The 27,714-nt window shown below is 42.2% G+C and overlaps 1 protein-coding gene across 14 annotated transcripts in view; it reads right to left on the bottom strand.

Moving 5' to 3' along the window:
* LPP (LIM domain containing preferred translocation partner in lipoma) overlaps nt 1–27,714 on the bottom strand; it is a 669,728-nt gene that overhangs the window by 436,407 nt on the left and 205,607 nt on the right. For all 14 annotated transcript variants that reach the window (XM_053221077.1, XM_027061202.2, XM_053221073.1 and 11 more), the window contains one exon: nt 6,868–7,072. In XM_053221077.1, the coding sequence (XP_053077052.1) occupies nt 6,868–7,057 (190 nt within the window). In that variant the 5' untranslated portion in view covers nt 7,058–7,072. Of the gene's footprint in view, nt 1–6,867; nt 7,073–27,714 lie in introns of those variants that run through there.

Consider the following 27,714-nt stretch of genomic DNA (forward strand, 5'->3'; position numbering starts at 1 on the left):
AAAATGAAAACTCATGTACAGCACTCCACAGTCATAGACGAGGCTCAACACTCTTACCTTGAACCAGAAACGGGGCATGCCAGTCAAGCCCGAGTCTCATTAGAGTTCCTGATGTTTCAGTGACTTTGTGACTGTCCTCATGACAGCCCATGCATAATTATAACAAATGTCTAAGAAGCTGCAATTTCTCTTGTATGATTGCTGGCAACTTAACAGGACTGTCAGGACTACAGAAATAAGATGTTTCACGTTTGTACCTGCAAAGTCACAGGCCAGATTCACCTCTGGTGGCAGGGGACAGAAACTATAGGACGCCAGAGACAAGATGGCACACTGGGAGTCTAAATATTTAGATATGACTGTTCAGAACTCACAGTCAGTTCCCCTACACTTTCTGCCACCTACTATTCTAAGTTTTTACAAACAAACAAAAAAAGTTTACTAACCGTAAGAAGAGAAGCAGCACCAAATTGGCTTATAGGTTAAACACAAAAATGGTAGAGAAAACCCATGCTACATTATTTCTTTAAATATATTGTCATCAGGGGACATCTGTTTCCCTCACATTTTCACTTCTGTTGAGAAAACAAATATGTCCAGCCTAACCAGTTTACATCACTTCACATCACTAATGGCTAGTTCTCTGCCAAGTATCAATAACCCACGACTTCCCGATTCCTACGAACCAAGCCTGTCTTGCCTTTTCCAATCTGAGACAATGGAGATACAGTGGAATGAGCACATTTGGGAAACCTGGGCTCTGGCTCCAGTTCAGCGCAAAACTCTTGGATAACCTTGGGAAGCCAGTTCCCTTCCCTCTTAGACTGAGTTTTCACATCTGGCAAATGGAAGGACTGGATTACAAGAACTTCAAACTCTTTTCTACTCCTGCTGCTCAAAGATGTTGTGATTAATGCATGAAGAATGGCTTTGTCAAGAAAGCAGAAATGAAGGAAGACTGGCTGCCATCTCCATCATGGGGAATTCAGTTGTGATGACAATTTATTCCAGCTACTCCCATCTACTCCAGATTAGCAAATCACCTAAAAACTATTCCCCCTTCATGAAATGGATTAATAACCTCACGGGAGCAGAAAGTATGGAGAGATCTAGCAACAAGTTTTCAGGTTTAGGACCCTCATTGACTAGAATTCATTTCAACCACTCTGATCAGACCTTTCAAGTCTAGGTGAAGCAAGGTAGGCAAAGCTTGAAAGCAGAGGTCTTATCTATATTATATAGAAGTAAATCAGGTAATACAGGTAGAAATAGTTTGTGAAAAGAACAACCACTTTGAAATTAACTCCAAGAAGAATCATGTAATAAAAAAATCATGGGAGTTAAAGTGGATGAAGCTGCCTAACCCAATCTCCAATAAATAGAACCCCTTAACATCAGAAAGAGCCCTAGATATGAAAAGTAAAGGTTAGCTCTATTATTTTACTAGCTACATGATTATTAAATAAGTTATTTCACTTCTGGTAGTTTAGCACTCAGCAAAATGGCAAGAACATCTGCTCTACCTAACTCAGAGAGCTACAGCAAGAATCACCTTTGAAGAATTAAATGACAAAGAATACGGAAGTGTGGGGTAAACTATAAAGGACTGTACAAATGCAAAGGGATTCTACTGAAAGTGTTACCTTGAATTTGCACCCTAGGGATTTAATTTTTCAAAATTCTTACATAAAAAATGCTCTTTAAAGGAACTTTATAGAGATTGGAGAACGTAAATTTCAGACCACAAGACAACCCCAAATTTATAAACTTGGAAACATTACCAATTATTCTCTATGATAAGCTATTGTAATTATCACATTTCATTCAGCCAAAGTATTAAAAGAGAAAAAGAGATTGTGTGTGTGTGTGTGTGTGTGTGTGTGTGTGTGTGCGCGCGCGCGCGCATTTGTTTTCCAATTCCCAGAGTTGCAATTACAGGAAAATTTCAGAACCATCTCAAGAAAATAACATATTAGTAAAGTGGGAAAGCTCAATTACTTTGGTATCTACCAAAAACAGAAAAAGAAAGATCAATACCCTGTTCTGCCATCATAGTCTAAGGCTTTGTGTTCTTGGTTTTGTTTGTTTGTTTGTTTGTTTATTTATTTATTTTGCAAATTTGGAGCAGACAGAAGATCCAGATTACAGTATAAAGATAATCACTGGCTACTACTTTCGAGACCAGAAAAAAAAAATTGCATTATCTTGTTCTCATCAGTCTAAAATAGAAGATGATGAGACAAAATCATACATACATAGCAACATTCCAGAAAAATTATGTGGACATTTAACAGGATAAACTTTGTAAGAAGGCAAAACTTAATTAAAAAAAAACATGAAGGCTACTGTATTAAACATGAAAAGGCATTTGGAAATGCAGGGTCATTCAAAGAGGACAGAAGGAACACAAGTTGTTAAAAAAAGATCAGTGGAAAGTTTGAGAACAATGAACAAAATATGAGGATCTGAAGGCCTAAAGAGCTACTAACTGGGAAAAACAATACCCCACTTTTAAGTGTGCCAAAGCTCTTTAGAGAAAGGTCATTAGCAGAATTCATTATAAACGAACTATGAGAGTTGGGGCACCTGGCTGGCTCAGTCGATGGAGCACACGACTTTTGATCTTGGGGTCATGGACCTGAACCCTACAGCGGGTGCCGGGATGACTTAAATAATTTTTTTTTTTTTAAGAAAATCATGACATACGGGATCACATAAATATAAGCTGATGTGGAAAACATGTGGGTACTTGGCCATTCTCAGCCCGAGTTTAAAAATGAGAAAGCAAACCCCAGAGATTGCAGACATAAAACTAAGGTGGGGAAATGGAACGGAAAACTTCCAGGTGGCAGTGGCTCAACAACTCCTGGACTAAAAGTCTCAAGGAATGGGTATAGGAGGGTAAAAGTAATTCAAACAGGTGGGTCGGGCTCTAGAACTGGCATGCCTGATGGGTAGCTATGAAGCTGGGATCTGTGCCTGAAGAAGCAGGTTTATATTGCTGTGGCCTAACCACCACCCCAAACATTACAGAGCACCTACTATGTGGCAGGGGTGCCGCTGGTGCCATTGGGAGCAAAGGCATGAGTCACGCAGTCCCTGTCTCCAAAAGCTTCAAGTACACTGAAGGAGACAGGCTCATTTACAAGTAAGTCTGTTGGAAGGCTTGTGATAAGAATTGTGATAAGAATTCTACGAGATGGATAAAGAGGTTATGGTGGAGTGAGAAAGAGTCCTCTCCAGAATATAGTTAAGAGGTCCTGGATAAGTCTAGACTCAGACAGAGGGGACCTGAGCTCAGCCCTGAGCAGGCCACACACCTCTGAGCAAACAACTTATACCCCCTGCCCTGCATTTCCCACATTCACACCAGTAAAGGGCCAACTGTATGCTTTCTATTAATTCTTTCTGTCTTTGCAGTTAAGCTTCTTAGAGGTCAGGCTCTGAATTAAGCTATGAATGAAAAGCCTTTATGGGCTACAAATAGAGGGAGAGTGTGTACCAAAGGGAGAAAATAGGTGAGCTCAGGCACAAGACCCCGGCATCTTCAATTCACCCTGTAGGTAAAAACTGTCTTGGGCCGCCTGGGTGGCTCAGTCGGTTAAGCGGCCGACTTCGGCCCAGGTCATGATCTCGCGGTCTGTGAGTTGGAGCCCCATGTCGGGCTCTGTGCTGACAGCTCAGAGCCTGGAGCCTGTTTCAAATTCTGTCTCTCCCTCTCTCTGACCCTCCCCCATTCATGCTTTGTCTCTCTCTGTCTCAAAAATAAACATTAAAAAAAAAATTAAAAAACAAAACAAAACAAAACAAAACTGTCTTACCTACTATCTGGGGGTTTCACTAATGTTACAGAGCATTCTAAATGAACAAAAACAAAAACCAAAAAAACAAAAAAAAAAAGGAAAATGGATATAAACTTTAAAAATGTATAAAAATTTAGACAAAAAAATAACATAAATTATAAAAATGTTTACAGTCACAGAGAATGCACTAACATTTCAATTAAATAGAAAGTAAAGCAAATCTCACACTTCCAACAAATATCATGTCATAATACAGAGCAGATGACGAGATGCAGCTTCATTTAAAAACAAAGTCTGAATATCCATGAACCTTTCCCATATTTATCTTTAAAATGTATATATGCAAGGGAAATTTCTTCTTTCACGTATTCAAAAAAGGTTATATTAAAAAAAAGAGAGAGAGAGAGAGAGAGAGAGCGAGATTGGCAGCAGTGCAAGAAAGAATCAAGACTTCAGAAATTAAATGAGACTGAGTTGCTTGAAATGAGGATGCCATATTCCAAACTGTTTACTGCAAGAAAAGAATTACTGAGCCGAGTACTCACCCATCCAGCCATCCGCCATCCATCCAAATATATACACACATAAGAACATACAGACATACATTTGACCATACACAATCATTCCTACTAAAAACACAGTAGCATAATAGGAGCCAAGAGGAACATAAGGACGAGGGAGAAACCATGTCTTGTTGCTTAAATGGGGAAACAAAGCTTACATTCTTACAAGGAAGTATCACCATCACATGGGGCCCGAGAGCCACCTATGCCAAGAAGAGAAGGGCAAAGCAAGTTTAGCACCTGGGGAAGGACAGAGGCCGCGCTTCAGACACTGAACAGCCACAAAACTACCTCGCCTCTCCATATTCCCATTTCCGGTTTTCCATGTGAGAAAAACTCTTTCCTCACAGGGTAACACGAGAAAGCCATAAAACGATCACAGAGAAGCGCAGCATCTCGTACAGCCTACATGCTGAATAGGGGCAGAGCAAAAGCAGGAGGAATAACGGAAAAAAAAAAAAAAAGCAGAAAGGTGAGGCTCACAGAACCAGAGGTACATGGAAACATCCCACTCCCAGGGATGGGAGTGGTTTCCTCTGATCTAGGCTATGTCTGGTCATTTTGGAGAAGGTGATACAAGTAGGATTTTGACCGGGGACAAAAGAGGTGGGGGTGGTATGTTGAGAAAGAGCACATGGTCCTGAGCTGCCGTGTTCTGGAGAGGATGCCAGTGTCCCCAGAGCACTAGACAGACAGAGAACGAACCTCGCAGACTACAGCAAAGGGAGTGGGGCATCATAAGTGCACAGAGTCACCCAAGGGGCCAACCCACTGCCACACATAGCATTGGGCGTGGAGGGATCTGAAGGGAGACCACTACCTGCTTCCCTCCTCCCTCTCACATATGCCATGTATTCGCCTACTTAATATGGGACCTGCCGTCCTCCCCTGCCCCTCAGGTGTGTGTCAGTTATCATACTTACCAAGGCTTCCTCACAAGTTTGCCTCCTACTCCAGGAGGGAGTCTATATTAGTCCTTTCATGTGAGAAAGAAGTCTATTTCAGTTCTCCCCCAAAATGAGGGGACAAAACAATAGTCCCCCAGTAAGCAAACAGGGGAAATGCAGAGAAAGCAAATAAGGAAGCCAACATATGGCCCCTCCTGTCCTGATGAGGAGGGATTCTCTTCCAAATTCCAGCCCTGAGTCCTGCAACCACTAAAAAGAACAAAGACAACCAGTTCCACTAAGTCTGGGAGCAGACATGGAGCCTCCTTTGAAGCCTATAAAACTCAGGCACTGCCATAGAGATTAGTAGAACACCAAGAGCGTCACATGCTGTTTTTCCAGGGTAGCACTCTGATGGTCTTATTGTTGCTCCTCCCAGAACAAAAAATCCATGGCCACAGCCCAGGAGTGCATGCTGATGCCTGACCTTCCTACCACCTGCCTGAGCGTCCAGCCATCTCACACAAGCTGGATATCTGGACTAGGCTTCTGACTCCAGAAGTCATTAAACTCTATTTACAATACCAACAGACTAATGAAGTGTTTGCTGGGGACAGGACTAGGACTGGAGGCAAAGAGTCCAGGACTAGAGGACTAGGAAGCAAAGAAACACACTCCCGTCACCCAAGAAGCAGTAAGAAACATCATGGAGAGGGTAACATAAGGTCATTTTTCTAAGTGGTGGTGGGATGAGGGAGAAAACAGAGAAAGGGGTACTGAATCTCCTTTCAGGTCTCCTCTCTCTCAGCTCCCATAAATGGAACGTTCTTCTGCTTGTCAGTTATAAGTCATTATTTCATGGGTTTGGATGAGCTGCTGACATTGACTGGTAAAAATATGGAAACTCTTCCAGCAAAGAGTACAGCACCCTGCACTGTCTGAGAGGTTCAGTGTGTGAATGTGCATGGACCTATGCACCTGAGATGCTGAGCTCATGTGGATCATCAAACTCTACCTGATCAAAACTGAATGGACTGCCATTACAACCTCTAGAACTAGGTTTCATTCACATTTGCCTATGACCTTCTACAAACGCAGATCTCACAGAGCTCTCTGGACAACTTTATCCTAAGTAGTCTAGGGGAGGAAAGATAGCCAACGAAGGTTAAACAATTCCAGTGAGGTACCTTCATATGGGTTTCCAATCAGACCACTGCCTGGCACCATATGGAGCCACTTGTCCCATGTCAAGAGGGAGGGGCAGCTGGGTAGCAGACACATCTCTACATGAGATGAGGTGAAAGGATAACACGGTAGAAGGGCACTGGGCTACGAATGAAGAGACCAAGGTTCTAGTTTTGGCTCTAGACCAAACTCACTGTATAACCACAGCCAGATAACCCCTAAGAGGTCTCACTCTCTATGTCCCTAAAAGAAAGGTTCGCTTTGATAGTTTCTAGATGCTTTTTAACGTTTGACAGTCTATTAACTACAATAAGCACAGCGAATTCTTGAGCTAACCTTTTTCCGACACAACACTGGACAGATGAGTCACTCTTATTATACTGAACTCTCCCACTTTGGGCACCCAACTCTAAAATCCCCCCCACTTACCTTCACCTCCAGGTTTGTATGGGTTGTACTTGGGCTTTGGAGCAACTACTGGTGCAAACTTCTTGGGTGGTTGTTGTGTGGACACTGAAATGCTGGGAGTCCCAAAGGAATGGGTGGTCTCCATCCGTGCAGGCACATGGCCAAGCGGCTCACCAGTACTTTTGGGTGGCAGCCAAGATGGATGAGACATTGTCGGAATCTGAAACTAAAAAGAAATAAACACGGTTGGTTTCCAGAAGCACAAAAATGGAAGCAACCCACCTCTCGCTTCATCATAATTTCATCTTAATCCATACTTGAAATCTTGACAAAGCTCTCTGAGAAGGAAGAAAGAGAAAAGGTAAACGGGGGGACCGGGAAGAGGAGGAAGGGAAGGAACAGGAAAAACTGACCATGGGAGGAGAAAATAGAAACTCCCTCACCAATCTTGAATATTTCTTCTGACAGTTACCTCTTTAGCACTAACACTCTTCAGGAAATGGATATGATAAGAAAGGTTCCCTAACCCAAAGGAGAATCTGATACCAAACAAGGTTGCAAAAAGGCTCCAACTTTATCAATAACCTATGGAAATGATTACCAGCCAATGACATGGTGATAAGTTACCTAAATGAAGTGATATTACCTAAGTGAGATAAAAAAGAAAGAAAAGTGTTTCTGGGATGCAGAAAAAGGTAAGATTATTCTTGTTGGGAGCAAAATGAAGACCTCACTGATGAGGTGCCCCTCATACTGAGCCCTGAACTGGCAGAGGCCAGTCCGAACCGTGTCAGCAAAGTGGCACAGGCAGAAAAGTACACAGCACTTATGCTTGGTGTGACCGGTGGGGGAATAAGGAAAAGCAGCGAGCAAACAACTAAAACATGGGATGCAACCAATGCCCAGACAGCTTTGCACCCTAGCCCGGGGAGCCTGAATGTATTAGGTCAGCATTAAGGAGGCACCCAAAGTTTATTCTTGAAACAAGGGCATAACCAGGGCATGTCCAGATACTTTCAAGTGATCCCTCTTAGAGGAACCGTCCTGCTCCCCACCAAGGGGGCACTTGCAAATCGGGGGGAGGGGGACTTTGTTGGCCATAATGCCTGGGACCGTACCGGCGCTTAGTAGCAAGACACAAGGATATTCAACACGTGTCAGCCCCACGTGAACAGGTCAGCCCCACGTGACCAAGCATCAGGAGCTGTGCTGAGCCAGTATCATAGGGAAGATTTATGAACAACTTAGCTGGTGGGGGGGAGGGGAGGGACAGCCCAGCCAATGTACTGTTCTGATGGGATTACAATACACTATGTGAGGAAAGAAAAAGGATGTCTTGTCTGTCAGGGTAAGCCAGTCACCCCTCCAGGGAGCCTGCAGGCTGGGGCTGAGCTTCCCGGACATCTTGCTGAAGAGGAGGGCTCTCCAAGCCTGATTGCAACAGCTCTCCAGCCCAGGGAGGCCCGGAAGCCACCCTGCGCCGACTCGCAGCCCCACATCCACCCAGTAATTTATTAATTGAACTGAATTAATTGAGAGGGCTCCATGATTACCTCCAGATGTCTGTAAAAACAAAGAACACTGGAAACACAGAGAAAAATAAAGGCCTCCATCCATGGCATGGCACCGGAGATGGGGTGACAGTGATAGGAAGGGCGCAGTGTTGGCCAGGTAGTATCAGAAGGAATGGCATGACCTCGACCATCGCCCCCCCGCCGCCCCGCCCCGCCAACCCTGATCCTGCATCAGGGCTGCAGGTACCTCAACTCTCTCAGAGTTAAGATCAAGCCCTGCCCCCACTAACTCGCAGAGTTTTAGGACAACCAATGAGATAACAACATTAGAGTGTCTTATATACTATAAAGTGCTATGCAAAGTGAAAGAAAATGCTTGCAATAGTTTTCTCTGTTTTTAGAAGGGGATGACGGGAATCATTGAGGAAGCCTCTAAACTAGGAATCAGGAGGCTCCTGTTGCTGAAGCCAGTGGTGACCCTGGCTTTTCAGTCTGGTTGTAGGGAGCTTCATTTCCTCTCCCTCCCTTGTACCTTGTGCACAGGCTATGTACAGACACTTATTAAACTGTGAGTCCCTTGAAAGGGCAACGACCAGGGTGCCTGGGTGGCTCAGTAGATTGAGTGTCAGACTCTTGATTTCAGCTCAGGTCATGATCCCAGGGTCGTGGGATCGAGCCTGGCATCTGACTCCACGCTGAGCATGGAGAATCTGCTTAAGATTCTCTCTCTCACTCCCTCTACCCCAGCAGCCCCACTTTGCTCTCTCTCCCTCTCTCTCTCTCAAATAAAAATAAATAAAATATTAAAAAAGGAAAGAGCAATGACCATATTTTACACATTTCTAAAACCACCATTAAGGCCAAGCACAAAACCAATATGGAAACCATGAGTCTGGGTTAGTCATTGTTCTGAAGTCTGGCAGCAAATTAACAATCATATGAGAAGATTTCTCTCAGGATTGAAGAACACTAATCTCGGTTTTGTGTATGTACTTTTTTTAATTGAGTCTCAGTCTCCTACTGAAAGGGGATGAAAGTGTCTGTTCTGCTTTCAACATGACTAAAGTGAGCACAGGTCAGGACCAAGTAGGATAAAATAAAGCTTTAAAAACTCTCATGCCCTATGCACATTTGTAGTGTACATTTTAGCTGTATGTTAACATTATCCTCGCAACTTTTCTCTAAACCTAAAGTCATTCCAAAATAGGAACTTTAAAAAATGGGTTACTATAGGATGCAGTGATTTCTAAAGCAAAGAGGCACATTTCCAGATCAATCCCACATTGCCAGTTGACTGTAGAATCCTGGCTTTTGCAGATATGCCGTAGATATAAAAGAACAGGCAACTTCTGGGAAAGTATAAGAAATGCGAACTTCAGCATCAAGATGCAAGTAATTGACTCCACCATTTTACAGTCATCCCCAGTACCTCATGGTACCCTGGTATTGCCCTCCTCATAGACACAGCTCCAGCCCCACCCCCTGACAGTGCCAGGGCCTGGCCATCTATCTGTTCGCGGATGACCTCTATGGCATCTCCTCATACCATTCTTCCACATGTCAACAGGGGTCCAGTGACACCATTCAGAGCATTTGTAATGAATTTCAAATGCTGTGCCCACCATCTACACTGCCATTTTCCTCCCGTCACTTTATACCAACCTTCACTTTCTACCAAGCCCTATTTTTCTTTTCTTTTTTTTTTTTTAATCTTGACCCAACACAAATGTGTCTGATGCTGTGAACATTTCCCGAACTCCACCTTCCCAACAAAAGAGTAGCTTAATTTTGGGGTCTTCCAGTACTTGTATCATACTTACAACAATCCACAGGGACTGACCCAGTGAGCGGGAAGCTTCTGAGTAGTCTCACTATATGACTTCTGAGTAGTCTCACTATATGAGCCAGCAATGCTGGCTCGAAAGTCTTTAAGCAAGCCATGTTACGGATAAGTGTGTGAATGAATGAATGTTGATCTCTTTGTTTACTCATCCCTCTTTAGAATCTCTGTATCTTCCTTCTTAGCCTCCAGTGATAGTCTTTTCTCTTCCTTAATTTAGCAATGGAATTAATCATTTTGATAGATTTCCAGATATTGAACCATGTCTACATTCCTAGGGAAAAAAGCCTACTCACAGTTGTACTATTTGATATATTGATGAATTAAATACGCTACTTTGTATAGAAATTTTTTTACCAATAATCGTAAGTAAGATTATCCTGTAGTATTTTTTTCTCTACTTGTTTTACTTCTCGTTATTTGGTTTTAACATGAGGGTTCTACATCCTTTTCTACCATGTGGATTTGTTTCCTACTGAGGAGATTAGAATTATCTGATCTTTAAAAGTTTATCAGAACTTAGTGTAAAGTCATTTGGATGTGATTCTTTAATAATAGATCTGAATCATATTTCCAGTAACTTCTATGATAGCTGCAGCAGTTTTATGCTTCTTTGGAAGTTATTTTCATGTTCTGCTGGAAAATCATCCATTTCCGCTAGTTTTATCTCCCTCCCTTTCGATGCAGCTACCTCTCAATTAAAAATGCTGTCTCCTCTATTATGCATCATTTAGATCCCGAGCATCACTTCCTACTAGTCCTTAAGGACATGATTCACGTTTTCTCTCAACCAGTTCAAGTTAACTTCCACAGCACTTAGAATACTGTGCTCTTCACACATCTCTGCCTCTCTGCCGGCCTGTATCCCACACTCAACTCTTGAATCCTTGAGAGCAGAAGTAATTATCTTCCTTGAGTCCCAGGACCTAATGCATGATAGACACTCAGTAAAAACGTCTGTTAATTTAATGAATGAATAACTGTATTTGCCTGGCACTCGAGCTCCAGATGAATCATATTCTCGTCCTGTACTCAAGAAGCTTAAAGCCTACCTGCAAAAGAGACATTTACATATGTGAAAAGAAACAGCAATACACAGTGTACAAAAAGAACCCGGGTGTGTGACAAGAGCTAGCATAGGCAGGGGTGGGCCTTGACAGGGACTTTGAAAGCTGGGTGGCTCTGAAAGATAAATGGACCAACAAAGATAATGCCTGGAAATACTGTAAGCTCAAGGAAGAAGCAAGGTCTTCCCATGGGACAGAGAAACAGGCGGGTTGTACTAAAACGAGGGACTCAAGGAGAATATTTGGGGAAAAGGTTTGGAAGATATAAACTGAGCTTGCCTTTTAAAAGTTTTATACAGAGAAATGAGAAGCTAGAACTTTTATCTTTGAACAGTAATCTAACAAGAGTACCCACTCTAAGTAAGAGTAAAGCTCTATGTTCCGGATGGATCCATGGAAGGTGACAAACACAACAACACAGACATGGAGTCCCCGTGTCCCCAGTTCCAGTCTCAGCTTCGCCAGTGTGACCTTTAACAAGAGAGGATACTCATTTGCAAAACGAATGTCTGTAAAGTCCCAGTCAGCTCTAATATTCTATAGGGCTTTCCTTCTCTGAAACCTGAATTACAGCTCTGTATTTTGATAAACAGGTTTGAGGAAATCTCACAACTTTAGTGAACAGATGAACTAGAACATGTCAGTTGGGGTTTCTCAGCTTCTCCAAGAAAGACCAACATAAACACAAAGATAAGCAGTGGTGAGAGCTGGTTTTGCTGGACCAAAACTCACTCTGCTCTTACTTCCTCTGGTTCTAGGTCAGTTTCACTGTAAGCTTACAATCATTGCGAAAGCAAGAAGTGAAAGGGAAGATCTCCAGAGAGGCTGTGAAAATACACAAACACCATCACAGGAGAGGCAAACAAGAGAAATGGCCCTCATCTAAGCAAAATGCCTACCGCTGCAGGGAGGCAGTGAGCTGGGCTCCCTGGTCTTTCTGGAACTAGCGTCACATGCAAAGCAATTAAGAAGAACCTAAGAAGTTTCACTTAATTACCCTCTCCACTGCCCTTGGTCCTCTCCTCCTAGCTGTTCATTGGGTACAAAAAAGCCATGGACTGACGATACACAGCCAGTGTTTATTGCAGAATTACTATACGCTAAGCAATTTTCTAACAATCACATAATTCTCTTGACTATCATATGACGTAAGGTTATCATTCTCCATATTCAGCAGATCAAGAAAGACTGTAAGAGTTAGAAAACGTGCTCAAAGATACATACGCTAACCAACAGCAAAACTGAAGCTTGGGCCTAGGTCTTCAACCCCAAATCCATGGTCTTCGTCATGATATCACCTTCTTCTTTGAAGGAAAGAAAAAAAACCCCACAAACCAGAGAAAGTTGCACTTAGAAACAGTCAATCGTGCTCTTATCTCCATTCCTAGCTCCTGGACACTACTTGCCATAATGTCTTCTCAATAACCATCAAACAATAACCATCATGAGCCACAGGCTCACACACTGATGAAGCCAGTAGTCTGACCAAGCTACTCAAAGCACCACAGAACACAAACAGCCACAAAAGACCATATGATGCCTAAAATCCTTCCTCTGCACATGAGAAAACTTAGGACTATAGGTAAAGTGAGATTTAATACTTAGAAAGAAAAAAAAGAGCTACTGAGCCTCTCTAAAGACACCATGTGAACGACATGTCATCGTCAGCCACAAAAATAGAACTAACTAGTGTTTGCTCAAGTTTTCCTCTTTCCTGAAATCAATACTGTACAGTTCTATGAACATTTACATGGGTCACCAAAATTTAAAAACAACCAATGAATCATTGCAGAGTACCATCTAACACTAAGCTCTAGAAGCTTAATGTAATAGTTTTCAAAACTGTCTATACACTAGACTCATCTGGGGATCTTTACATATATATTCTGATTGAAGGGCCGAAAATAATGGACTTAGAGCGTTTGTATTAATCTTGAAATCATGTTGCATTAGTCCCTAAATCTCCTTTGGCAATTAACCCAAAGCCTGGCTCATGGTCAGTGTTTGCTAATAAACGAATGATACTGAGGGAAGAGACAAGTACTAACACACTATGTTAGTGGTAGAAAACTTGAGAGACTGGGATGCTAAGTGACTGAAATATCAGAAGTAGCTGATGGCAGCCTAAGTTCAGGATTCATGTCCCTTCACATTTTCTTTATTTAAACGAGCATTAGAGATTTAAATAATACCTTGCCTTTAACTTTGGAGGGGTTTGGCCATCTTTCCCCTTTATCTAAAGGTCAATACTTTCCTACAATTTCAAACTGCTTTCTTAACAATCTACTAAAATGATACACTGTGCTTCTCTCTCTGGGCTACAGCTAATCATCCTGTCTCCATCTCGGTGTTCAGCTGGAGGATACCTGATCCTCTGAATTAGACCCAGTTTTCAGGCTGAGCTCTGCCATGAATTCACACAGCAGCCTTCCCTCTGTGAGATGGCAGTGTCCGCCTCTGAAAACGAGGTGACTGGATTAGATGAAGACTAACGACAGCCCTATTCACAGACTCTTCTGATTCCATGGAAGATACTGACTGTAGGAGATCCTGACTGTAGAACAGGCCCCCAACAAGCAAAATCATGGAAATTCCAGATCATCTGCAATTCTCCTCCGAGCTCATCAGTAAGAAAGCACAGCCCTCTATTTTTCTCCTTCTTCTTCTTCTCCTCCTTCTTCTTCTTCTTCTTCTTCTTCTTCTTCTTCTTCTTCTTCTTCTTCTTCTTCTTCTTCTTCTTCCTCTCCTCCTCCTCCTCCTCCTCCTCCTCCTCCTCCTTCTTTTTTGGTCACCCGTTTCCCTGACTCTTCAATCCTCCCCATGGCGGGAGGGAATCTTAGATTGATCTCAGAGACTCCCGAGGTATCAATCAAGATTTATTATGCACAAGTAAATAAGTACTTTAGGCAAACCTTTCCCAAGTTGTGTAGGTAAGTCCCTACCAGTGTAATTACGAAGCAGATCTACCGTGGCATGTGACGGAAGCGTGGGAAGACAACGCTAAAGAATACGGCAGGCTGAAAATGACACAAATTGTTAGCTGAACAGCAAATGTGATCACTCTTCCTCTGAAGCGTCAGGTCAGAGGAGAGCCGGAAGGGCAAAGCGGGATCTGCCATGGGCTGAAAATGTCAATGTATTCACTCAACTTCTCTCTACAGGCAACTCTGGCCCGGCACTGGCTAAGCGCCCCATTCTCTGCATGGACAGCTGGCATTACTTGGAAGGGGTGACTACAGAATAACTCTGCAGAAATGCCAAACCTTTATATAGGCTATCGGAGACACAATTGGAAATACTGGAAAAAGCTCTGGACTTAAATACAGAGGACTCGGATGTAATTTCTAGCTCAGCCACTAATCAACTCGATGGTGACTTTAGTCCCTTGACCTCCTTGAACCGCACTGTCTCTCCCTATCTATTAAACAAAAGATGCCTGCTGCCATTGCTTCCACTGCTCATGTCCTCCTACAAGTCTGCAAATTGAGTGAACTCAGGTTTCTTACACCCCTGTCTTAACTCCTGAGTCCCACTGACCAGGGAGTATAAAGTGAAAGAAGACAGGATAGGAATCCACGCAGAAAATACCAACCTGCCTTGCACAGGGTTAGTATGAATACAAATTAATGCTAAAGGCACAATCCTCATTAGTGGCAACACCACTGGTGATGGGAAACGTCCCACTGCATTGCAGATCCCAGGTAAATGGAGAAGCAGCAGGGGGAGAAGCATCAGTCCAGACAAGTAAGCACTGGTTTCTGATGAAGAGGCGAAGTAGAACAGAGATCAATGTCCACACTGAGCTTTCATTTCAGATTCAGAATGTCGCACGAAAAGGGAACCATCAACTCTGACAGGGAAACAATAGTACTTGAAGAGCAGGACACTCAGGAGAAGGTAAAAAGCAGAATGGGACGAAAGCAATTACTAACTCTCATCAGTCGAAAACAGACTTGGGTGGCAACAGCCGGGACACTGGTCAAGAAGTCATAGAGTCCCACTGTGACAAACTGTAGGGACTCATTTGTTCTTCTAATTTGAAAATCCAAAGCCCAAGATTTAGAGAAGCTGAAGTAACTCTTCCAACGTAACACAGCAGGTAATCACCATCAGGGATGGATTCAAACCCAGGTGTTTTGCTCCCCAAAAGCGTTTGCAGTAGCAAAGTTTCAATAAGCAAGCCTGTAAGTCTATTGATTATTGGATGAGAACTGGAAAAGGGGGGCAAAGGCATGGAAATGGACACAAGAGTAAAGAATCTCTCCTCCAAGAGTCAGTATCCATGCTGTGGAACATCAGCACAGAGGTCATGTGACCCCCAACCTTGTGCTCTAGGTCACATTCCATAGCAACGGTTCCGCTGGGCTAAGTGACCAAGAAAATTTTTACCCTCCCTGGACCATGAGTTCTCCAGCTCTACAATAGTTAGCATTAAGAAGACGATCTCCAAAATCCCCTCTCATGACAACATTTTATGTTCCTAAGGAGGTTTCTTCTTTTTTTTATTTTTATTTTTTTAACGTTTATTTATTATTGAGAGACAGAGAAACAGAGCAGGAGCATAGGAGGGGTGGAGAGAGGGAGAGACACAGGATCTAAAGCAGGCTCCAGGCTGTGAGCTGTCAGCACAGAGCCTGATGCGGGCCCGAACTCACAAACCGCGAGATCATGACCTGAGCCGAAGTCGGACACTTAAGTGACTGAGCCACCCAGGCGCCCCAACGGAGAAGGTTTGTTCTAAGACTCTGATTCTAACAACAGGTAGTTTTCTGTCCAAGGCTAAGAGAAAGGGACAAAAAATACCTACAGCCTCTGCACTCAGAAAATCTACTAAATGTGGAAATCTGAATTTACAAGGATGAGATTCTGAGTGCCTGGTTCATACAGGTTTTAAAATCCTACTTTACATTCGCCCCACCACGAGGATGAAACACAAGAGTGTGGAAAAGCCACCAATACAATCGCTAATGAGGCCTAGAGATCTCTCTGGTAGCACCTGAAACCTTCTCATTCCAAACCCACCACGACAGGAGTAGGTACTCAAGTTAATTGCTGTTCACTTGTCTGTGTTCCAGACAGCCTGCTCCAACTTGTTTGAAAACATGTAAACACTATGTTTTAGTGTTTACCAGTCTGTCATGCCCATTAGACAGGTCATAGAATTTTATTAGTAGTTTGAGGGATGTTTTAACTGATTTCGATTTTTTAATATTTTGTTTGGACTTTCCTTTATTAAAAATTCACTCTTGGGGCACCTGGGTGCCTCAGTCGGTTAAGCTTCCGACTTCAGCTCAGGTCATGATCTCACACTCCATGAGTTCGAGCCCCACGTCAGGCTCTGTGCTGACAGCTCACAGCCTGGAGCCTGCTTTGGATTCTGTGTCTCCCTCCCTCTGCTCAGGCTCTCTCTCTGCCTCAAAAATAAATAAATACATTAAAAAAAAAATGGTTTTAATTCACTCTTAGGGGCATCTGGGTGGCTCAGTCGGTTAAGCTTCCAACTCTTGATTTCAGGTCAGGTCATGATCTCATAGTTCCTAAGATCCAGCCCTGTATTAGGCTCTGCACTGAGAACCCAGGGCCCGCATGGGATTGTCTCTCTCTCTCCCTCTCTCTCCACCCCTCCCCCACTCGCTTTCTCTCTAAATAAATAAATAAATAAATACACTTAAAAAAATCACTTTGATGTCCCAATAAAAACAAATAGAGCAACAGAAAAAAATTCTGCTTTAGCTATAAGTTGGCGAAGTTGAAATATTTAATTTTGTCTTCACTGAACAGGAAGCCACCATTGACAAATCTCAGGCCATATTTTCATGGGACAATACTGCATGTGACTCTATGAGGCAATGTTTATTCAGGCCATAAACCCATTAAGAGTGATCACAGCAACAAGACACAGTGTTAACCGTTATACTTGAGACTTCCAAACATTAAATTGCTCAAAAACCTGTCACCTGTCAACTATGCTCTTTGTACCCTAATGTCACAACTACTGATTATAAACTAGCTTACAGCCTTTGCTCAGAGTTTAGACACTGTCATTTGAATGACTGCTATTGAATTTGGGCAATAGTGTTATAAAGTTTCCGATGCAATCTTTGTTTCCCTATTACTTAATTTTCATCGTAAATTTGTCAAACCCCAAATCTGCTTTACTCCAGGGTTAAAATATAAGGATATTGCAAAATTAAATAAAAACGCCTGGACATCGGACAAATAAAGGGGGCTAGAGAAAAGATACAGATTTTCAACCTTCAAGCACCATGACATACAGTTTTAGGAAACAAAGAGATTCAACTTCAACTTCATGCATCATCATATGCTCTGAAATAATAATTTTTCTTTAACACCAGTCCAAGAGCCCGGAGAAATTTCTCAGTACTTAAAATGGTATGAAAAACAAAGCGGCTTTTCATTAGAATGTGTTATAAATTCAAATTAAGTAAGAGAGGCTAGTTTTGCAATTTCACATTTAATAGCAAAACAATTGAAACCATTTTCACCTGGTGACCTTTTTCTTACGTCAGGTTGGAAGTTGTTCCACTTTTATTTCAAGATTTTGAAACAGAGACAAAATCTGTGGAGGCATTGACCAATGGCAGCTGAGTAAAAACGAGCCAGGCTGTTTCGGATCAGTTTCAGAATGAAATCGGTGAATGTTATTCCCTTTTAAATCTCCCTCCATGAGAGTACTAATGCTGTGCCTCCTGCATTTTGATCAATTACAGGCCACCCTGCATAAAAGACAATGCAACGTGTGAAGAAGGCACTAGGTTGGCTATTATTCTGGGGAAATCACTCACATACACACACACGCACGCACGCACACAGCACACTTTAGATTTGTAAGGTAGTAGGCAACAACATTCACCAATACAGAATTTTAATATCCCAGAAGCATGAAACTGTTAATGAAGATATTTCTTCTAAGATGAGCTAAAGGTGAAATGTAATCACCATCTGTGAGTTTGCTTATACGTATCTAATGACCAGGAATTCATTACCTCACAAGACAGTCCCTTCCATGGCAGAAAAGTTGTAACTACACATAAAAAGTTATGTGGAGCTGAAGCCCTTGCTCTCTTAAAAAACATCTGTCAGTCCTACCCCTGCCCTCTGGAACCACAAGCCCTTGGATACATGGCAGCCCTCCAGATATTTAAAATAATTTGATGGGGCACCTGGGTGGCTCGGTGGGTTAAGCCTCTGACTTGCCCTCAGGTTGTGATCTCATGGTTCACGAGTTCGAGCCCCACGTTGGGCTCTCTGCTGACAGCTCAGAGCCCAGAGCCTGCTTCGGATTCTGTGTCTCCCTCTCTCTCTGCCCCTCCCCCCACTCACACTCTGTCTCTCTGTCTTTATTTATTAAAAATAAACAAATACTTTAAATAAAGAAAATCCCAAGAATAAAATAAACAAGTTGATAGAACAGTTCCTTGAACCTTATTTAAATTTTTGGCAGAATACATTTCAATGTGATGGAGTTGGGGGCGGGGGGGAGTCCAAAATGCATTACTTTCCTAGACTTCCTATGTGGGCCATGCTATGAGCCAGGTTGAAAACCTGCTGCTCTAATATTATAACAGCCACTGCAAGTAAATAAAGAACAAAGATGGCATCTTCTTTTATTTTCCTATTCCTTAATACAGAATCTATTCCATTATCAGTGCTCAGCAATTGAGTACTACATAAAAAGAAGGTAAGCTTAAAGTGTGGTGAATATAAAGAATTAAGATCTGTTTTCATGTCAGTTCACATCTCAAACATCAATCTCCACAGTTCATTATAATTAGGGTGACCAGATATCCAATGCATGCTTGTTGTTTTGATCTAATTATTAACAGTGTCCCTTTTCACTCTCAAAGGTGTCCCACTTTATTATATTTTGAAGTTTTTATTTACTTTTGAGAGAGACAGAGACACAGGGTGATATGGGGGAGGGTCAGAGAGAGAGGGAGAGCAGAATCTGAAGCAGGCTCCAGGCTCTGAGCTGTCAGCACAGAGCCCGACGCGGGGCTCAAACTCACGAACCACGAGATCACGACCTGAGCCGAAGTCAGAGGTTAACCAAGTAACCAAGTAACCAAGTAAGCCACCCAGGAGCCCCAAATGACTATATATAGTCATTTACTTATAATACTGTGATAACGTGGTTTCGGTCGCTGCATTCAAGAAAATTCTGAATATGGTAGTGTCTTCTCCCAAAGGTCAAAGACTTCCCATACTTTGACTTTATTACTGCCATTGCTAAGAGGGCCAAGCAGTAAGCAGTGTTAAGTAGAGGAGGCTTTGGGGCTTCCCTGCTCCAGAAGCATGTGCTTCCCAAAAAGAAGGAAAGAATGTACTAAAAAGATTCTACAGGAGTAGGAGAATGCAAGATACAGCAGAAATCTAGCAGAAGTTAGTACAAACTACCCTACGCACTCAGCCTTTCTTCTGAAGCAAAGAATATTGCCCTAGGAAATGACACTATTTACTTCGATTACATCTTTACCACCTGCTCACTCCTGTCTCCTACCTTCACCAATGTTACCAAAGATTTCAAGTAGAAGGACAACAGGTTGGCCTGATTCATAATTTGGAACAGGAAAAATAAGGGAGCAGACAAGAAATTGAAATGTGTCCAAATGTTTTCACTAGGATACAAGAGTAAAGGTGATAGAGATCACTTATAATTGTTTTACATTTCTAAATAGGGGTTACAGGAGTTAAGGGAGATTACGTTGAAAGAATTCAATGCAGGCCCACAGGCTATAAGTCTATCGTATTTATTTTAAATAAACTATTTTATATTGATTTCCATTGCAAATTCTAGATGTATATTCTGCAGGGGTGGGGGAAGGGGGGAAGCGTACAAGATGGAAAGTCGACAACCCTTTGCCAAAGACGGAACCCTCCCCCCCAGACATGGTAAGCACTGTTATATCATCATATTGCATATCTTCTCGTAGTACTTTCCAAGATGTTTCAAACCAAAACAGTTTAGAATACTCTCCCAGCTCAAGATCTTCCCTCCTTATGGCATTTTCTCTGATAAATAGGAATTTCCCTTAGGGATTCCCTAAAGTAAAGTGGTTGCATTACCTTCTGCTATATAATTAATTGCACTGACAAATAGAGGTCTTCTAGAACAGAATTATTAATCCATCCTCAGTGTGGTATCCACTGCACACAAAGGCTCATGGAAGACATGCCCCAAATGTAAAAACTGTAACCCTTACTGTGTTGAATATGGTGGATAAGCACGCAAACCTGCCATATTGCAAAGGTGGGCTTGCAGGAAGGGCTTCATCACAAAAGAGATTCTGCCAAGTTATCTGTACTGGCTTGAGATTTGGAAGACGAAACTAAGTCAAAGGCCATGTTCCTGTAGCTCCGGCTTGTTTTCTGCTGGAAGCATGGCCGCGGAGATGGGATTTTTCTGCATCCACATTCCCACATCTCACCTGTAGCCTTGGGGTTTTCAGGAAGCAGCTATGGTGGAGGAGTGGCTGGACTCCATGTCTCAGGGTCCAGTGGCTACTTTCCTGACCCTGGTTTCTTTTTTTTTCACATTATGAACAAAACATTGACTTATTAGTTATTCTTCGTTAACTAGTACCGATTTCATCTTGTCAAGTTTACCACTGCAAGTTACCCAAACAGCCAACAGTCACAATTTAGTGAAAGAACGTCATTAAACTGTGTATAATCATCAAAACCACAATGAGGTACCACCTCACACCGTTCAGAATGGCTAAAATTAACAACTCAGGGAACAACAGATTTTAGCGAGGATGCGGAGAAAGGGGAACCCTTTTTCACTGTAAGTGGGAATGCAAACTGGTGCAGCCACTCTGGAAAACAGTATGGAGGTTCCTCAAAAAGTTAAAAATAGAACTACCCTATGACCCAGCAATTGCACTACTAGGTTATTTATCCAAAGGATACAAAAATGCTGATGTGAAGGGGCGTATGCACTCCAATGTTTATAGCAGCACTATCAACAATAGCCAAAGTATGGAAAGAGCCTAAATGTCCATCTACTGATGAACGATTAAGAAGACGTGTACACACACACATACACACACACACACACACACACACACACACACACAATGGAATACTACTCAGTGATGAAAAATAATGAAATCTTGCCATTTGCAACAACATGGATGGAACTGGAAGGTATGCTAAGTGAAATAAGCAGTCAGAGAAATCCAGATATCATATGATCTCACTCATATGTGGAATTTGAGAAACTGACCGTGGCTTCTTAATCACAAGTACAGCACTGCATTCTTCAAGCCAACAGTTCTGTGGTAGCCTCATGATTCTCTGCAGTCCTGACTGTGGAAAATGTAACAATCTTGTGTGGTTCTGGGTTTTCTTACTGGAAGCTCAGGCTTGAGCCCGCTGGATATGATCCTTCCAATTATTTAGAAGCACCTAATATCATGTATTCAATCCTTCCCGCCTAAAATACCTAGAGGGGTTTGTTTCCCATGGTAAACAGCAACTAAATCCCCCACGTTATCCTTACAATTGTTTGCCAATAACAATAATGACATAATAGCAACAAAAAAGACAGGTTCAAATCATTCATTGTGCAAACAAATCCTGAGTGCTGATGGAAGAGCTCAGATCTTCGCTAGGGACCTGAGCCACGCACAGAGCCCACACAGCACTAGCCTTCAGAGCCCTGCTTCTGATGGGAAGAGGCAACACTCGGTGATGCGGAGCAAAGCCATAGAAGGATCATCTAATCTCAGCGATCTAGCCTCAGCTCTGTCCCTAAATGGCCACGTTTTCTAATTAAGGGGCCACATGGACGAAAGTCCCCTTAAACTGTAACATTCCACATCTCTATGAGTCTTTGTACTCACGAGGGAATTTACTTGGATTTAAGTCCTAACAAAACTTCCTAAATTTCCAGTTCCCTAAATCTGAAGGTCAGAACACAAAGGTCACATAATACACAGAACTCATATAGTTAAAATAGGAACAGGAATCAGTGACCCCCAAACGCTATGTACGATGGCAGCCTCCAGCTGGAAAGCCGCAGGGAGAAAAAAAATCTAACTCGTGGTTGCAGTGGTTGTTAAGAATACTAGAGAACAGGCACAGTTTCTTCAGGGACTCCGTCTTCTTTGCAAATGTCTGCCTCACTGTCTGAAGGAAAGGGGAATATTTACATGCACTCTCTTTGCTCAAAGTACTCAGGCCACTCAGTCACAGAGTGAAAGAAATAATAGGCAAATGCACTAATGCTTAGCTCTCTCAAGGAAAGTCATTCGTTTCTTCATGTCCTGGACAAGAAAATCTCTGCAGCTCATAAAAGAGAAGCAGTTTTGGGGACAGGAAGAAAAATGTCAGGAGAAGCATGGTCATACATCTAATGGCAGTTGGGGTACCAGCTCCAATGGTGGCCTCAGGCCAGCGCCTCCCAGGACCACACTGGGCCTGCATTGACTCATCTGCCAAATGCAGACCACACTCCCTGCTCTGAGTACCTCCCGTGTGCTTAAGAAGACCAGGAGAAATACGGAACATAAGAGCATTTTGTAATATACATATAGAGATTATTAATAAAGGAATTTCAAACAAAAGCTACAAATGGGACTTTTTTTCTTTTTTTAAATTTTTTTTTAACATTGATTTATTTTTGACAGAGAAAGAGACAGAGCATGAGCAGGGGTAGGGGCAGAGAGAGAGAGAGAGAGAGAGAGAGAGAGAATCCGAAGCAGGCTCCAGGCTCTGAGCTGTCAGCACGGAGCCCGACGCGGGGCTCGAACTCACAGAGTGTGAGATCATGACCTGAGCTGAAGTCAGACGCCCAACCAACTGAGCCACCCAGGCGCCCCAAATGGGACTTTTCAAGCCCAGGCAGCAAAAGGAAATATAAATATAGCCATAATTTTACAATTTTATAATGTAGGGGAAGAAATGGTGATCAGAATTGTAACAAACAATCATGTCCAAAAGAGAAGAGAAACCAGCTCCACTCTGTCATAACTGTCTCAGTTCCTGTAGCACATAGAACAATGGAAAGACTGCAGGGAGGGGCAGAGACGGCCTCTGTGCTTGCAACATACCAACGCCATGGACACTCTGGACCGAGAAAATGACATTTTCACCTCGGTAATCTCACAGTGTATGTCCTCTAAGAATGTTTGTGTGGCTCTGTGCAAGCGACTTCAGCACTTTCTCAGCCGTATCTCCAGGAAAACGGAAATAATGGTCACAATGCAGGAATGAAACATAAGACTGATAGTTCTTTGCAACTGTGCGATTAGAAGGAGAGCTCTCGGCTTGCTCACCTGGATGGACAGGCATGCACGGGCAGACCTTGCCCGTGAGTGGATTTCAGGACCCCAGCAGCACAGGCAGGTTCGGGTAATACTCAGGCAATAACTAACCTTAAAGGAAGTAGAGACAGCCTAAGCAGTAGGTCAACACAAGCAAATGCTGAGCTCTGGACCAAGAGGCAAAGCAGTCCTCCAGCTTTAGCCTACTGGAGAGCAGCCAGCTTAGGACACAGATGAGGTCTGAGCTAAAATTCAAGCCCCAGGCCCAAGGACACACAGCCACAAGAAGAGTTATATTTCACAAAGCAAAATGGCACCCTCTTGGTCTGCACTGGGCTAGAGTTACCAAACAGATCTCCAGGGCCTTGGGACATCAGGTGACAAAGGAGCTAAAATAAGCAAGATAAATTAACCCTACCTGTAATTCACCAAAGAGGAGACCTCAATGGCAAACAAATAGAGCAAAAATAGATAACAATAAAATATATACACATGTAGGCAACTTCAATAGCAAGGAAATGCAAAACAGGACAACAATGAGATACTACTTTTCACACACAGTTTGGCAAGAAATTAGAAGAGTCAGAAAATTTACTTTGGGAACAGTTGTGTCAGGAAACTGACACTCAAAGTATTGTGTTTCTTTTATAAATGCATATTTTCTATTTCTTTGACGTATATTTGATGTCCATGGCCGCTCTGGCGATACAATGGCAGACAGAGTGGTTGTGACAGAGACCATCTGGCCCTCAAAGGCTAAAACAGCTCCTACCTGACTATCCACAGAAACATTCTGCAAGCCCCAGTTCTAAATTTAAAAAGTATTGTTTCCAATTACTAGAGATCTAAGAAATCTGTTTGGTTTTTAAGCCTTTTCTAGGTGTTGTTGCAATGGTCTAAGATGACCCTTAATTCATATTAGGGTCTATTTGGATGTATATTCATGATATAACTTGTTTTTATTGACGCTTACCAACTACCCCAAGGACATTACAATAGTCCTCCCTCTTCGGAGTGTTTCGAGATGCTGCTTCACTGCATATTCAGTTCCACGTGCAGGGGCTCCGTCGCTGGTGGTCATGTTACTGAGAGAGCCTCCTATTCCAGCACCAACACCACCATTTCACTTATAGTTGCTTTATAACGCACCTTAGCATCTGGCCAGGCTGGCCCCCGTTCCTCACCACTCCTAGTTTTCAAATTTCTCTTAGCTCTTCTGCCTACCTTTTATCAAGACAGTTTTGGAATTCATTTTTGTTAGGATTCGAGAACAATACCCTCAAAAGCTGGGCCCAGATGACATGTAATGTAGAGGAAATTAACTCCTTAACTACCTTCCTATCTCCATTTAGGAAGGAGGTGTATCTTTCCCTTTATTCAAGAGGTCCTTGGGGGTACTCAAAAAGTTCTAGAACCTTTTCCTACAAGCCAGGCACAATTCTCATTAAAAGACGCCCTCTTTGCTTTGCAGTGAATAGGCTTGCAAAGATCACAAAGTATTCATTTTCTAAGGCCACATACAAAATGTAACTGCAAATGAGACATGAGGAGACATGTTTAACCTTACAATAACCAAAGAAATGCTAATACCAAAGAAACAACACATTGAATGCTGGCAGAAGCAGCAAGATAGGCAAGATACTGACTCCCTCATGCATTCCTGCAGCAGCTATGGAAACATCCCCTAGAATACAAGCCATCAGTGGATTTGAATAACCATACAATGTTAACCTCTGACCTTGATATCTCAACCCTCAGACATCAAGCTAAAAATTGCTGATGGACTAAGCTATACTGATGTATAAAAATGATAATCACAGCAATATATAAAAATAATGGAATAATTAAGTAAGATACGGTGTAACCACTCAATGCAATATTAAACAGGGTTTAAAATTGTAATCACTCAAGACTATGCAGCGATACTTAACGTATGATGTCAAGTGATACATAGCACTATGGTAATTTATGCTAATAGCTAAAGATTACAAGGGAATACACAAAAATGATAGATCATACCTGTATCTAGGTGGTAGAATTATAGGTGACATTTTTTTTTCTACTCCACGTTCTGGGCCTTGAACAATGTTACATTATTTATATAATTAAAAAATACAAAAGAGGGGGCCAATTTTCAGGTGTCTTCCAGATCAACAGTTTGCAATTCTTTTGCTCTTAAAGGTGGAAATAGGAGACTGAGGCAAGTGCACCAACTTTTCAAAGGCCCACAGATCAAGTACAGGCAGAATTGAGACTAGAACCCGAATCTCGAGTTTTTAGAGGTAGTATTCTTTCCGACACAGCATTTTGCGGTGTCCTTTTTCTAGGGGCCAACCAACTCTTGGGTCATTTTAATATTTTTACATATTATAAATAAGTAAATGAAAAGAGCAATGATCTATTACCTCTCTTGAGAACAATGGCTTTAAAAATCTTACAAAATGTCTTGATTGGCTGAGGTTTGAATCAAATGTCTTTTCTGAATACGGCTATTCCACAGAGAAGAAATCCAGTTGACCCTTAACCAACTAAGAAGTCAGGGTCACTGATCCCCCAAGCAGTGGAAAATCTGTATATATCTTTCAAGGCCCCCAAAACTTACCTACTTAATAGCCTACTGTTGACTGGGAACCTTAGCAATCACCTAAACAGTCAAGTCACCTAAGTCAAGTAACGTATATTTTGTATATTATGTGTATTATATACTGTATTCTTTCAATAAAGTAGCTAGAGAAAAGAAAAACTTATTAAGCAAATCGTAAGGAGGGGCACCTAGGTGGCTCAGTAGGTTAAGTGTCAGGCTCTTGATTTCAGCTCAGGTCATGATCTCACAGTTCATGAGATCGAGCCCCATGTTGGACTCTGCACTGACCCTGCAGAGCCTGCTTGGTATTCTCCTTCTCTCCCTCTCTCTCTGCCCCTCCCCTGTTCACGTTCTCTCTCTGTCTCTGAAAATAAGTAAACTTAACAAAAATATGAAAGAAAGAAAATCATAAGGAAGAGAAAACACACTTATTGTACTACACTGTATTTATGTATTTACTTTTATTTATTTATTATTTTTTTTAAGTAGCCTCCCCACCCAGAGTGGAGCCCAATGCGGGGCTTAAACTCACAACCCTCAGATCAAGACCTGAGTTGGACGCTTAACTGACTGATCCACTCTACTTAATTTTTTTACAATTTTTTTAAATGTTTATTTATTTTTGAGAGAGAGACCCACACAGAACATGAGTGGGGGAGGGGTAGAGAGAGAGGGAGACACAGAATCCAAAGCAGGCTCCAGCCTTGGAGCTGTCAGCCCAGAGCCCAATGTGGGGCTGGAACTTGCGAATCAGGAGATCATGACCTGAGCCGAAGTCAGATGCTTAATACACTGAGCCATCCAGGCACCCCTGTATTTATGTTTTAATAATCCACTCTACATGGACCCACGTAGTTCAAACCTGTGTTGTTCAAGGGCCATATGTCAGTCTTTTCCACGAATGCCTGCATACTACAATCTTGCTTTTGTAGAAGTAGTACTTTCCTCATAAAGTCAGAAAACAATTTCAGGGCTAAATCAAGCATTAATTTAACAAAAAAGATAAACTTCAGCTTTGGACATTTACTTTAGAAGCTAAGAGGTCTCAACTTGCAATATTATCACTCCAGGAAAAAAAAATCCCTTCAAAATTTGAAAGCTAATGAGAACTATTTCTTTGACTCTTCTCACTGCAACCTGACAACACATTTGGCAGAGAGGTGTTTATATACCTGTATACACAATGGATAACCATAATTAGTTTCTAATATCCTGTAATGTCTAAAGATAACATTTGGAGCCCACATGTATTCGAACACTCTGTGAATTCTGAGGGGGTTCTAATTAGGTCCCAGTGGAGGTAATATTTAGAAAAGAACAAGGTAAAAGAAATCATCAAATAAAAGACAGCAAGAATAAATGGTTAATAAGGCAGAGAGGCTCCTGTGGGTGTGTGTGTGTGTGTGTGTGTGTGTGTGTGTGTGTGTGTGTATACTAGGATTTAAGCATTATCTACTGAAGGCACATTTTCCAAGAGCTTGAGCAACCACTTCTAGCAACTGGTGAGATAGTTTCCTATTTCCTGATATGCTACACAACTTTCTCCTTCCCATGGTTTTCTAAATATTGAGTG

The sequence above is a fragment of the Acinonyx jubatus genome, chromosome C2 (genome assembly GCF_027475565.1).
Source record: "Acinonyx jubatus isolate Ajub_Pintada_27869175 chromosome C2, VMU_Ajub_asm_v1.0, whole genome shotgun sequence".
Taxonomy (NCBI): Eukaryota; Metazoa; Chordata; class Mammalia; order Carnivora; family Felidae; genus Acinonyx; species Acinonyx jubatus.